The following is a 14672-nucleotide window of genomic DNA, read 5'->3' as shown; positions in this document are numbered from 1 at the left end:
GGTCAGTTTTATTGTTAATTTTGCAAGTTATTTTTTATTTTATTTTTTTATTAACTTGTACACTATTTTCTTTTTAATCCCACTTACAATCTTCATTTTGCGTGGGAGGTATTTTTTTTCTTGTGTTTATGTTAATTTGTGTTGTGATTCTTTCGTTCAACTACTATAAGGACCTTGTCTTTCAAGTAAAAGTCGCCTCAGTCACCATTTAGAATTTAACGTCACCGATTTCCGCCGAGTAGCCTAATTGGCGACAAATTGCCTACGTTGGCAGCACTGGTGACAGTGACAGTTCTTTTTTTTTTAGTTTAACTTTTTGGAAAGGCTAAAAATTTGAACTCCATACTACCTCATCTTTTATTGAAGGCTGAAGTCATGCATGTCTTATCTTAACATTAAATTTTTAACCCCCGACGCAAAAAGAGGGGTGTTATAAGTTTGACCGCTATATGCGTCTGTGTGTGTGTCTGTCTGTCTGTCCGCTGTGGCACCGTAGTAAACGGATTTGAATGCGGTTTTTTTTGGTAATTGACCAGCTGATGCGTTACGTATCTAACGACGACGTTTCTGATGTGCGTGGCACGGAGCGTCGTGCGCTAAGATCACAGGCATCCTCGCAGTCTGTCTTGTCGACACCTTTTCAACTGGTGGATGACGAAGGGTTAGGAGATGACTGGCAAGATGCGGTTGAGGGGGTGGAGCAGGTAGAGTCAGTAGAGCCAGTAGCACAACAGGTAGAGTCAGCAGAACAATCGACAGTTGCGCCTGTTGAGGTTCCCTGTGACAGAGTCCTAAGACCGAAAAGAAATGTCAATTACAAAATATGATGGTCCTACTTTTGATACCTAGCTGTTATTTATGTTTGATAATAATTCATTGTTTAATTTTGTTATATGTCTTTATTTTAGGTTCCCCAACTAAGGGTGAAGGAGCTGATGTGTTCTTATTGTCTATGACAGATTGTCATTGAATAAACAGCGTTCCTAAGAAATGTGTTTGGTCTGATTCCTGGTATTATTCCTAGTATTTCCATATCTATCAGATCATTTCCGGCAAAAGGGGTCATTTTTAAACATAGCTAGTTTAGTTTTTGGTATTAATAATTGTTTTTTATTTTGCCTGTGTGATTGCCTTAAATTCTTTAGTTAGTTAATTGTACTGAAAGGAAATATTCCTCTATTTTTAAAATGAAACAAAACTGCATTCAAAATTCTTCTACACTTCGCTTGTCTCACCCCGCATTCGAACCAGCTAAAAAAAAACACGCTATTTTATTATACGAATCGATAAGATTGTGTAATAAACATTTGGCCTTACACTCATCTGTTGCACGAGATACCATGAAATGATATTTATAAAACGTACTGAACAGGAACTAATATAAGGGATGCGGTAGAAAATGTTATTAGGAGCATATGCCACACACTTTGCAGAGTGCAACACGAAATTAATATCAACGAAGACTAAATTTGTGTATACAGAGCGAGGGGGTTCATTTCGAAAAACTATAGGTTGGCAACGAATCTGCAATCCCCCTGGTGTTGCAGGTGTCTATGGGTGGTGGTGATCTGTTACCATCAGGAGGCCCAATTGCTCGTTTGCCATCCAGTCGAATAAAAAAATGTGATCATATAAATTATTAAAACTCTTTCTCTTTCCCGTCTAAGAAAAAAAATGTTTCATGTTTGCGTGTTCTTCTAATTGATGATAAAATAAAATAAATATTAGTTTTAGCTATTTTTGTATTTCAACCACCAAATGTTTATTAGACACATTGTAGCCTGAACAATAATCCTATCGATTTGTGTAATAAATTTGCGAGTGTTAATTTGTTTAATTTTTAGTTGGTTCGATTCCCGGGTGAGACAAGCAAAGTTTAGGAGATCTTTGAATGCAGTTTTGTTTCATAAAGGAATGTTTCATTTTAGTTCAATTAGCTAACTACTTATAAAGGATTTAAGGTAGTTGCTCTCCAGGGCCCATAGACTTTTTCCATCCTGTATAAACGTTTGTAGTGGATCTAATTCTAATTTTCTATGCTCTTAGTACCTACTTATGCTGCTCAATTTTTATGCTGGTAAGATATGCGATCTTCAATGTTCGATTAAACAGAAAAGACAGGTTGTGGTTCCGAACCTTGGGGTATTTATTGTCCCCACGGGGGTAAATCAGCTATTCTCTGGGGGTATTAATGAACCTAATAATTAAGACCTAATAAGGATCTTATCTAATAAAACACCTAGCTAAATAGTAAAAATTAAAAATGATAGATCGCCGCTCAGTAAGTACCTACCGCACGTGGCCTCTCTTTTTAGATGTTATTTTTATTTATAATAATAATCTAAATGCAACGGAATTTAATTACTGATACCTATTATTACCCTATTAAGGCCTATTAGATAAATTAGATAATTTTTATAATAGGGAATTAATGTGGCAAATATGCTAACTTTGAATTAATTTGTTAAGCTGTTATTGGTACAAAAATTTACTGGTACATTATTAATAAATGTGCATATGAATGTTTTTTTGTTTTTATTCAACCATTGTCTCAGCTTGACGGTGAGGGCATCTGGCGCTGCTTCGATGCTTCTTCCTGCTCTGGTCAGTTCGAACTTACGACCCTAAGTTTCTCGTGTTCAATACCAACGCCTCATTTTATCTAATTTTAGATGAACACTTTTTTCCATCAGATATTCGCTGGGAGCGAAGTACTAGGTGGGGGTAATGTTATCTATCGCAGCGCTAATAGTGGCCAAAAGTAGAAATAATGTAGGTTCTGTCATCTGTCTTAAGTACTTACTCATATGATTAACAAAGCAATTTGTGTAGACTTAACTGTCTAATTTTGCATTGTCTTCTTAAATTATTGAACACAGTCCCTGTTTTGTTCTCAATTCCTCTACATCCTGGACATTTCCAGCAGATACCAACAATTTTCCTTTTGAAACGGTTTGTGGTTGAAATTTTATATTGAGTAATACACACAAAACCGGTCGTCAAAATAATACGTATTTTGATCTGAAAACAATATTTAATTTATTACTAGCGATACAAGAACAATTATATATTATGATTGGTTATTTGGAGTCTTTTTGTATTTTTTTTTTTTTTGTATTTTCGATACAATTATATATGTTTACTAGTTTAAAGAAAACATTAAAGTAGTTTTATCTTTTTGTTTTACAATAAAAGTACGACTTAACATGAAGTAAACAAACCCTGTCATAACCAAAATAAAACATTTTAAATAAATTTTACTTACCTCTTTTAATTTTAATGACCAAAGTTGAATTCACAACCTTTTGTCCACCCAAATCACGGTATCACAGTAATTTTGTATTATAAATTAATTAGTGATAGGTTTGATTTTTCTCACAATGACGCAATGAAATTTCAAAACGTCAGAACCGACAAACTAAAAAAGGCAATAGCCGGTTGTAAATGTTACACTGGCGCCATCGCTCATCAATACGTGGCGCCCAACGTGGGGCAGCGTACGTATGCCCGTAATGGGGCAGTATGATGTTCATCTTACACGGCGGCCCTTTGGCGGCCCATATAGGTACCTACGTTGCTTTCAAAGACGATGTTGCCCTATTGGCTCTGTGCACGACATCAACGCCACCTAGCGTCCGCAACTTTTTTGGCTCTGATGCTCTGACGTTTTAAAATTTCATCGCGACATTGTGACAAAAAACAAACCTATAACGTATTAATTTATAATACAAAATTACTGTGATACCGTGATTTGGGTGGACAAAAGGTTGTGAATTTATTTTTGGTCATTCAAATTAAATGAGGTAAGTAAAATTTATTCAAAAAGTGTGTTTTATTTTTGTTATGTCAGGGTTTGTTTACTTCATATTTAGTTGTACTTTTTCTGTAAAACAAAAAGATAAAGCTATCTTATTGGATTCTTTGAATAAAAGTAAAATTATATAATTGTTCTTATATCGCTAGTAATGAATTAAATATCTTTTTCAGATCAAAATGAGTATCATTTTGAAGACCGGTTTTGTGAGTATCACTCAGTATAAAATTTCAACCACAAACCGTTTCATAAGGAAAATGTCCGAGATGTAGAGGAATTAAGAACAAAACAGGGACAGTGCTCAATAATTCAAGCTAGCATCATAACACAAACATCTATTACTAAAATTAGGTAGTTAAAGTCTATACAAATTGCTTTGTTAATAATACCCACCTAGCACTTCGCACCCTCCCACGGCTTTACCTATGGTGCAGAGTGTGGTTTGCACACGGGCGTAACGGTGTTAGGGGCACCAGCAGCAGCACTTTCAATGAACCTGCGCCTGTGTGACACCATTGCATACGGGCGCTACAAGGGCTAGACGCCTCTGATCGCTTTATTTTGAGGTTGTAATTTGGCAATAAATAAAACACAATTTTTTTTACCACATACCTAGTACCATTTAAATGTTTATTAATAGGTATAAGAATATTGGTACAATAATGAGGTAAAATTTGAATTGCTTAAAATATAGTGATAATTTATTTCGTGTCCTTTATACAAATCGCCGTAGTCGTCAATATATTCGATCTTTGTATCGCAACAACTTAATCATAATAGTAATAAAATAAAATTAAAAGTTTCTTACTATCTTTATACTTACTATTTTCTTTGTGTACTATAACGTGCATTGGTATTGTTGGTAAAGTAAGTCTATAGGTAGGTATTTAGGTTCATAAAGAAAACAGCTTCTTATGCTCACGTTTTCTTTCTTTTCTACAACCGAATGCAAAAATATGTTCTTGTGTAATGCTTCAAAAATATGTGCCACATTCTTTTACGTAACAAAATTGCAGGTACATATTTTTGAGATAATTTGAAAAGATCCATATTTTGACACTTGACTGTACAAGCATAAATAGATAAGTAACATGTTCATTAATAGATCCATAGTAGCAGTGTATATTCAGGCGGAAGGTCTTTCCCTTCTACACGCCAGTGCCAACAGATAGGTAGACAAAAGTGACATAGCTGAGCGTAGCATACGGTCTACTGTTAGGTAATCTCCGAGTCTTAATTTATATTTTTTCATTAATTAAAATTTAGTTTTAATACTGAGTAAAACTTAATAAACTTAAGTAACGATTTAGGCTGTCGCAGGAGGCGGTGCGTTAGTGGTGTTAGTCGTGGCTGTCGAAGCGTTGTCGTCGGGCTCGTCTATTTGCAGCCAGGGCATTCGACGTTGGAGTTCTTGTCTAAATAAGAATAATTAACATTATTTAAAAATCTAAAAACTCACTTTAATGGTAACTGCCCAACTGCAAAATCATCAGACCATAGAAACTAATAAGTAGTGGTCAAGACCCTAATTCAATTCTAACAAGTCCAAACACGGCTAGGTTAAGTCGTCTTGGAGTTCTAGTGCATGTCTGACTGCTCCATTATCAGACCCTGGATAACATTCTTAACCAAAACACACCCTAAGTCCAAACATGGCTTGGTTACATTAGAGTGCCAGTGTCCAACTTTTGACTCTATCATGAGACTAGCTCGATGGTACCATATTGTTCTACTTATTGCCATACGCATATTTAATTGCAATTTTTCGAATAAATACATCACATACAAAGAACAAAGGGGCTGAAGTATCTATTTATTTTTTTATATAAAATATGATAGTGAAATGAAATACTTATTAGCGAATATATAATACGTTTAACAGAATGCTATAAAAATGAATAAGCGAAAACTTTCAAGGTACAAATTTGATAGGCATAAGTTAGTTAGTACAAACCTGTATTTCGGATGGCTAATTGCATAAACCCAGGGGTCTATGCATGCTACTGCTTTGCATGCCACGGCAGGAATCATGGTTACCTACAACATTAATAAAAACTTAATGTACGAGTATTATTGTACAAAGGGCATAAAGGAACAAATATGTGTAAATCCATAAAGTTGTCTGGAACGAATCAGCGAATACACGCCGTTGAAAACTATTCCAGTTAATCGTTCAATGCCACTGATGCGTAGGCAGGTAGGTATGTACAACTACGGTGTCAGCACACTCTACTCATAATGCCAATTAGGTACAGTCGAGTTCATAAACTTGTGAGCAAAAATTTGATCAAAAATATCTCAACACGCATCTATGCCGTTAAAAATAGAGTCGTGTTCAGATATTTTTGATCAGATTGCTCACAAGTTTATGAACTCGACTGTACTTGTATCTTCTTAATGTTTTACGTAAGAGAATATAATTATGATGACTAGGCACGGCAGTTCTCCATACTTGAGGTAGATGAGGACTAGCGAATTCTGGCACTATAATTGTAAAGCTAACCTCGTTCTGGCAGCCCTAAATGGCATGTAACAACGTAAATCAAAATTGATTTATGACAAACCAATGTAAATTCATTCACATTCGCACGAATACGTGACGTGAGCAATATTAAAAATGCTTACAAGGAAAAGGATAAAAGAACAGAAGAGAAACTTGAATCATTTCTCATCAATGTCCGTGATGATGAATTTCTTGAGTCAGACTATGACTATGGCTCAGATCATTCCGATTGAATTAGAATACCTACCTATACAAGGTGTTAATTAAATAACTGAAAACCTCAGACACCCCAAAATTATTTTTTCATTTTAAGTTAGTTGATTACATTTCTTTTTCAATACCTTCATTATTTTAAAAGATATTCGTCTGTTTTGCTAAGTCAGTAATTCTACTTCATTTCTAACTCTACACTCATAATTTGTACGTGTCAGTTGCGCTTTGACGTTTTTAAAAGAAAATCGTACATTGACAACAAAACGGCCAGTATTAAATTATCGAAATAATATGGAACCTCGCTAAAATATTTAATTGTTTCCTGTTGCAGTCGTAACTTTTAGACAGGGCACAGTAAAAAAAGGATTTAAAAACACAAGCACAACCTAATTTAAAACATGTGTAATCGATTCTACTCTCGATTCTGAGCAAACTAATGCAAATGTTTCAAAATAGTGGATGCGGTGTCCTTCTGTAACTGATGAGGCACTTAGACTTAGTGTTAGATTGTACATGTATCTTGTAAACATATAAAGATCCTAATAAATAAATAAAATAAATAAATAAAAAACTACTTTCTGGTTTTCAGTTATTTAATTAACACCTTGTATATTTTTAATAAAATCCTCACTGTCTCTTTTCAGTATTTTTCATTAATTTTTACTATGTACATATCGTCGCTACTTTGAAAAAAGCTCGTACTTACCTTAAATTCGATGATTTTTCTGAGTGAACTTAATGTACCTACATTGTTTTAAGGGTCAATTTTGATGACGTATTGATTTGAGATACGAGATTTTTGAAAAGTAGTGACGATATGTTTGCGCTCATGTGTGTGTCCCCGATACGTAAGTATTAGTGATAGATATTTTTTATGTGTTATATATGTTGCCAACCCTATTTTTTTTATTTTCGTTTCACTGGCCAGACTATAATGGGCGATTGGCTAGGTAGGTAAAAGTAAGTTACCCCAGGCGTCAGCAACTGTTGGTCCCCAAACGCTCCGATGAGTGACATGATCCCGTAAGGCGTCCATGACGCAACGAACAAGAAGCACACTGTGAGCGCCGCCTTAGCTATTCTTATTTCAGCGGACTGGGCATTGGCCTGCTGGTTGGATCTTAGCGACTCTACGTTCATTTTTTTAGCTTGTTCTCTGAAAAAAAAAATTTGTTTAAGAGCTATTGCACACTTGGCCATCGATTACGGTCATTCAGTGGTCATCTTAAGGTTTTAACGCAAACTGAGTGGTTGCGAATTATAAGCTGCGAGAATGAAGCGCCGCCTTACTCGTAAACATGATTAGGCGACCTCGTTAAATACGAAGACAGCGTAGGAGTTTGAGAGGATACTCGTGGCGTTGCATCGACGTTAGTACCTATACAACACAATACAATAACTCTTTATTGCACACCAACACGTAGCAAGCAGTACAAAAACACAGGTACATACACAGATACTTTCTGAGGTGAGCAATAGGCGGCCTACTTACCCTATTGTTACCCTATTATTGGGGGGTACCTATCTAGATGTAATGATGATAACATTAATACTAAGGGCCTGTTTTACCACTTCAATGATAAATTGTAAGTGACAGATAACTTAGATGTCGTCTCTGTTCGTTTTACCGAATTAATGGAGACGGCATCATCATCATCATCATCACCATATAAGCAAAAATCAAATTTAGCAATGAGGGGTGAAACGGCCCTTAATTCAGTGATTAAGAAGTTACCTCAAAGCAGCTTCGTGAGCGAAAACCTGCTTGACGATGCCGCTGTAGAAGTACACTATCATGGACATCGGGAAGACATAGCTGCAAGTGAAGATGCAGGCCACGAACAACTTCGTGTCGAACGTGTTCGTGAGATAGTCGAATGTGCACGATGTGAGGTAGCCCTCTGGAATAAACGGTCATTTTATAATACTCCGGTAATAGATATGTAAAGAAACTTATTTCTTTAGTTTATGGTGCTCATAATGTGTGTAATGATTTAAATATTACAAAAACTAAATATAAAAGGAATTGTTAAACTTAATAATAGACTTTTAATGTCGTTTCTTTATTTTCAGGTAGGATAATATGATTTATATATTTTATTTATTCGACTGGATGGGTCTCCTGATGTTTAGAGATCACCACCGCCCATAAACATCTGCAACACCAGGGGTATTGCAGATGCGTTGCCAACCTAGAGGCATCATGTTTTTCATGTTTTATGTGTATGGAAGAACCTACTACAATAAAATCTTTATTTTCAGAGCAACGCAATATTGTTTATTTATTATTTACAATTCCTGAAAAGTGTCGAAAGTGTCTTATATAGGGGTAACTCAATTATAAATTCTTAATTTAAAGCTCATAGGTTAGAGAGGTAGAAATAATTTCTTTAAGGTAGGTACCTGCTTCTCTCTTTCTCTCGTTTTAGAATTGCGCTCTTAAGCCAACTACACGTTTTCCATGGGACTGATAGGTACATACATACTTAACGCACCAAAACTACTGAATCGACTTGGAGGAAACTTGCACTGTTCCCTTGGACTTGGACAATACTTAGTTCAACTAAAATATCTTTCTTACATTATTATAAATTGCGAAAGTTTGTAATTCTGTTTGTTTGTTTTTACCTCATCACATCAAAGCCGATCAGCCAATTTAGATGAAATTCTGTATACAGATAGTTTGAATCCCGGGGAAGGACAAAGGATGGTTTCTATCCCGGAATATTTCCCGCACGATAGCGATAAACGAATTATACGCAGACGGAGTCGCGAGCAACCAGCTAGTTTATAATATTAGTTGGATGTAGAATCAGTTGAGGAACGTACCAGGCACGAATCGGCCCCAGATCTTCATCAGTGGCAGCAGCGCCCAGGGCGTGGCGTAGATCCACACGAACGCTATCATCAAAAGGACCTTCCCTCGAGACAGACGACCGTCTAACGGCCGTGTGATGGTCGAATGCCTGCGGAATGTGTAAGACGTTATCGCAGCTCCATTCGAGAAAGCGTTGCCTACCTAACGAACACCTACTTATTCTTAAAAAAATTACAAGGAAATATTGAATTTTATTATCATTTAAAGTAATATACTTTAAGTGATATAATCAAACAAGTAATGAACAAAGAAGACAGGAAGACAAGAAATGAATTCAAAATCAGAAAATATGTATTTGTCATAATATCAGTCGAAGGTTCCTAAGAGACAAGTAGCGTTTCCGCGTTGAATAGCCGGCTCAAACGTTGACCGAAAAACTGCCTGCTTTCTGATCACCAGTCATTTTTACCAGGCGCGAAGAAATCTCTTTTACTAGTTCCTTCGCGTCTTGACCTCATGGACTTACTTTCTACCCTAAACGGTGCAAATACGTAACTTTGCCCTGTACAGGCATATTTGCGCCATTATTGAGGCCGTATTTGAGGCCGCCGCACATGCTCGGGTAGAAGTGGCAACGCAGAGAAATAAATGTTGTGTCAATTTTTATGGCTAGTTTTACCTGTCAAAAGCGATGCAAGCGTTCGTCATTGACGCACCGATGCCACTGTAAGCGCCCATCAAGGCAAATATCTGGCATCCTATGTCACCAGCGGCAAAACCTTTCATGGCGCTGTTATAGATAAAAATGGGCGCCTTGGCCATCATTATGAAGTCGAATATGGCCAGTTGCAATATCAAAAGGTTGCTGGACGTCCGGAGACTTTTGGTCCTGCAAAGGAAAGCTAGACATTATCTGCCTGCTCTTACGTCGTTTAAAACGAGAGGTTATGTTTTATTCTCATAATGATAATTTTTAGCTGACTTCAAAAAATGAGGGTTATCAATTCGGTTGTATTTTTAACCGGCTTCAAAAAAAGAAGGAGGTTATCTATTCGGTTGTTTTTTTTTTAAATGTTTTTTGCCTCAGAACTCCATCATTTATGAACCGATTTAATTTTTTTTTTGCGTTCGTTTAGGCCTTCAATTAGGCCCCATAAGCACCAAATTAGGATCTGATCGTGGGAACTCTTCAAATATTGTAGGGACACCTATGGTAATTTGGATATATTTAGCAGTAACTCGTGCATTTGCTTTTGAAAATCACTATTTGGTGAAGTGGAACTGATGATGAAGACCACATTTGACCAACTCTAAGAGCTACTACTCAATAACAAGTACTTCACGTGTTGAATTTCAATTACTTTACCACAGTTGCTAAGCAATTTATGCTCGTCGTAATGCATTTGGTAAAATGGAACGGGTTGTGCAGCACCAGGACTCCTCAATAACGAACGTCTCTGCATCAGAAAAAGCAATCTTTCGTAAAAGGTGTCGAGCAGTTGACATTAAACTATTGTATCTTAGATTATATACACTAAAGTGTGAAAAAAAATATAAGAAAAAATTTAACTGACTACAAAAAACCATGAAAATAATTTTCTACCAGTCTGAAGTCGGTGCCTCAGCATGAGACAGCAGGAGCGATTGAAGTCTAATATATAAGTAGGTTGTAGGTGAAGTAGACGACTATAGGTCCACTCCTGCTGGCTCGTGCTGAGGCACCGACTTCAGACTGGTAGAAAATTATTCTCATGGTTTTTTGTAGTCGATTCAAGTTTTGTTACAATTTTTTTTTATGTTTGTTACCTCCTCGTAACTCCGTTATTTATGAACGATTTGTTTTTTTTTTGCGTTCGTGTAAGAATGCCTTCAATTAGGTCCCATAAGCACCAAATCAGAATCTGATGATTGGATCTTAAGGAAAACGAGGGAACTCTTCAAATATTGTAGGGACCTGTATGGTAAATTTGATAAATTTAGTAGTAACTCGCGCATTGCGGTCGTTACTGTTATACTGTGTAATTTCATTGCTATTGAAAATCATCATTTGGAGAAGTGGAACTGATGATGAAGATAACATTTGATCAACAGAGCTACTACTCAATACCAAGTACTTCACGGATTGAATTTCAATTACTTTAACACAGTTGCTAAGCAATTTATGCTCGTCGTTATGCATATAGTGAAATGGAACGGGTGGTGAAGCACCAGCACTCCTCAATAATGAATAACAAAAAATGGAACCGACTACAAAACCCTTGAAAATATTTTTCTAGGTACCTGCTAGCTCGAAGTCGGTGCCTCAGCACGAGCCAGCAGGAATGGAATAATAGTCGTCTACCTCACCTACATACCATGGGTTTCAATCCCTTCTGCTGGGCCGTGCTGAGTCACCGACTTGGAGCTAGTAGGTACCTAGAAAAATATTTTCAAAGGTTTTTGTCGGTTCCATTTTTTTTATTTTTTGGGGTCGTATTTACTTTTTTGTTAAAATTTTTCTTTATTTCTCACTTTTTAGTTATTTGTAGCCAAAGCACATCTCACAACGATTCCATTAAGCCCAAACACGACTTAGTCACGTTGTTTTATAACAGAGTTCCGTTGCCTACCTTCTGGCTTCAGCATCAGATCAGTTCAAAAGAATCATTAACTTAAAGCTTCTTCTTAGTCGCTTATCTAGGTATATTAATCATGATAGTTTATAGACGAGCGAGCATTACTTAGCTTTGACGAGTTCCATTGGTCATCTACGGTCTTTTTCATCAGGTCCAGGTTACCAAATGATACTTTCTAAATGTAAATGCTTATCTTAATGCTAAAAATGCTAAAATCGCTATAGGTGTGCCTATAAAATTTGAGGTTTGCCCTCGATTTCCTTAGGATCCCATCATTAGACCTTGACTTGGTGACAATGGGATCACCTCAGAAGAATATTCTATCGAATAAAAAAATAATTTTGAAAATCGGTCCACAATTGACTGAGTAATCGGTGAATATACATAAAAAAATACTAACCATTGGAATATAGAACCTCCTTCTTTTTTGAAGTCGGTTAAAAAAGTGTGAAAAAAAGCATAAAAAATATATAACCGACTACAAAAAAAAAACATGAAAATATTTTTCTACCAGTCTGAAGTCGGTGCCTCAGCAACACTCACACGCAGCATGAGCCAGTAGGAGTGATTGAAGCCCAATATACTCGTATAGTTGTATGTAGGTGAGGTAGACGATAATAGGTCCACTCCTGCTAGCTCGTGCTGGGGCACCGACTTCAGACTGGTAGAAAATTATTTTCATGATTTCTTGTAGTCAGTTCTATTTTTTGTCATATTTTTTTTTATGGTAAAGCTTAGAGGCATGTAGAAGAAAAACCAACAATAAACATTATGGTATTTTTCTTCTTCGTCGCTATAGTCGGTTCGGTACCTTCAGGTCGTGTCTTATTATTATCTGAGCGGATGATGGCTCGTTGCACTATGCCTCACCTTGATTCTCTATCTCCGGTAGTCTTTAGTGTTTTTTATGACAGGCGTGCCAGTGAAAGACAACAAGGTGTGACCATCGGGTAGGTGAGGCGACGTGGTCTTTCCCATCGACCTTGCTTACCTTCAGCTTTTTCAGACTCTCAGGGTCAGTATCAAACCTATGGTAGAGCCTTAAATTTTTGTAATGTAAATAAAACGGAATTAGAAGTTCCAACCCTTACGTTGAAAATATAAAAATAACGAGTCCATTTCCAATGAGTGCAGCAGCCGTGAAGAAGATGTAGAGAAGCGCGAGGGCCGTGTGCGCGGCGGCTGGGGGCGCGGGGTACGACAGCCAGTGCTCCGGCACTGCGGCCAGGTCCACACCTGTCAGCCCCGCACCCAGCATTTCTACGCCCTCGATGCCGTTCGACCTGTGTTCAAGAAAAAAACTACTAATTTGTTGTTATTTCATATCACCATATCATCTCGGCCTATTACGTCCTACTGCAGAGCACAGGCCTCCTCTCAGATTAAGAAGGCTTGGACCGTATTTCCATGTGGGCCCAGTGCGGATTGGGAACTTCACACAGACCATTGAATTGCTCCGCCGATGTGTGCCGGTTTCCTCACGATGTTTTCCTTAACCGTAAAGCCCGTGGTAAATTTTAATGTTCGGGAAAAACTCAAAGATGCGAGCCCGGGCTCGAACCCACGTCCCTCTGCTTGAGAGACAATAGGTCAAACCACTAGGCCACCACAACGGCGTACAACATACAATTTGTACGCATATCAGTTCATAATTATCAGTTCGTATTCGTTTCGGCTTATTTCATACAATTCCCACAAATTAGTTCGAATACTGGAACCAGAGGCCGTATTGCCTAACGTTTTTGACGCTCGCGATTTCAAATGACAGTTCTTGTATGCGAAATCTGTCATTTGATTGCGATCGCGAGTGTCAGAAACATTAGGCAATACGGCCTCTGGGCCCAGTTGACGCCCTTTTAGATAAGACAAAACGATAAAGACAGGTCGTGTATGTTAGACTCAATTCATACACACTCCTACGAGATATAAGCCTATAAAAATACGAATAAATAATAAGTCAGGAAGTAACTCGGAACAAATTCCACACAAAAAGTGGCCATCCATACTAAAACCAAAACGATACGAATCAATTTCAAGTTGCAAATACACAGTGCTTGTTGATTGGTTAAAATTCAGAAAGAATACAGGATTAATAATAATAATATAATAATATTTATTTCGGAAAGAGGAATCTATATAGTGTTAAAATTGTTGGCTCGCGTGATGCAATGTCAGATTCCCCATTTCATAGACAACGGGCGTTCAGACGGATCACTTCTTACATCTAACGTTTCAATGACGTGTCATATATTGATAATGACAGCTTCTTTTTATAAGCGACTAAGGAAAGGAGGAGGTTATCAATTCGGTTGTATTTTTTGGCTGTTACTCGTACCTCAGAACTCCGTTATTTATGAACCGATTTGAAAAAAATATTTTTCGTTTGTATAGGCCACCGTAATACATAATCTGTGAAAATTTCAAGTGTCTTTTACGGCTTCAGAGATAGAGCCCTGTGACAGACGGACAGACAGACAGACAGCGGAGTCTCAGTAATAGGGTCCCGTTGGCACCCTTTGGGTACGGAACCCTAAAAATGCGAAAATTTGACGTGAGCTCAATAAACTTGCAAAATAAATGCCAGTCAAAATTAAATGATGCGCATGCGCACCTCAGTGCAGGACACACTTAGGACACAGTTTCCATTTTTATAAACGCAGTACAATTCCTGACTTATTATTTGTTTGTAGCTATAAAAGCTTTTTGGCC

The 14672-nt window shown here is 37.1% G+C and overlaps 1 protein-coding gene across 1 annotated transcript; it reads right to left on the bottom strand.

The window, feature by feature from the left end:
* Positions 1 to 4912: 4912 nt before the first annotated feature.
* On the bottom strand, positions 4913 to 13260 carry LOC141430382 (opsin-2). The gene is made up of 7 exons (XM_074091059.1): positions 13055 to 13260; positions 10028 to 10237; positions 9360 to 9496; positions 8266 to 8431; positions 7500 to 7686; positions 5769 to 5851; positions 4913 to 5229 (listed from the first exon to the last, which is right to left on the bottom strand). The coding sequence occupies exons 1-7, from the start codon at positions 13219 to 13221 to the stop codon at positions 5121 to 5123; spliced, it is 1059 nt and encodes a 352-aa protein (XP_073947160.1). The 5' UTR covers positions 13222 to 13260; the 3' UTR covers positions 4913 to 5120.
* Between the last annotated feature and the right edge of the window lie 1412 nt (positions 13261 to 14672).

This window comes from Choristoneura fumiferana, chromosome 8 (genome assembly GCF_025370935.1).
Source record: "Choristoneura fumiferana chromosome 8, NRCan_CFum_1, whole genome shotgun sequence".
Classification (NCBI taxonomy): Eukaryota; Metazoa; Arthropoda; class Insecta; order Lepidoptera; family Tortricidae; genus Choristoneura; species Choristoneura fumiferana.
Note: the sequence above shows the minus strand (reverse complement) of the source record. Positions and strands in the feature narration are given on the sequence as shown.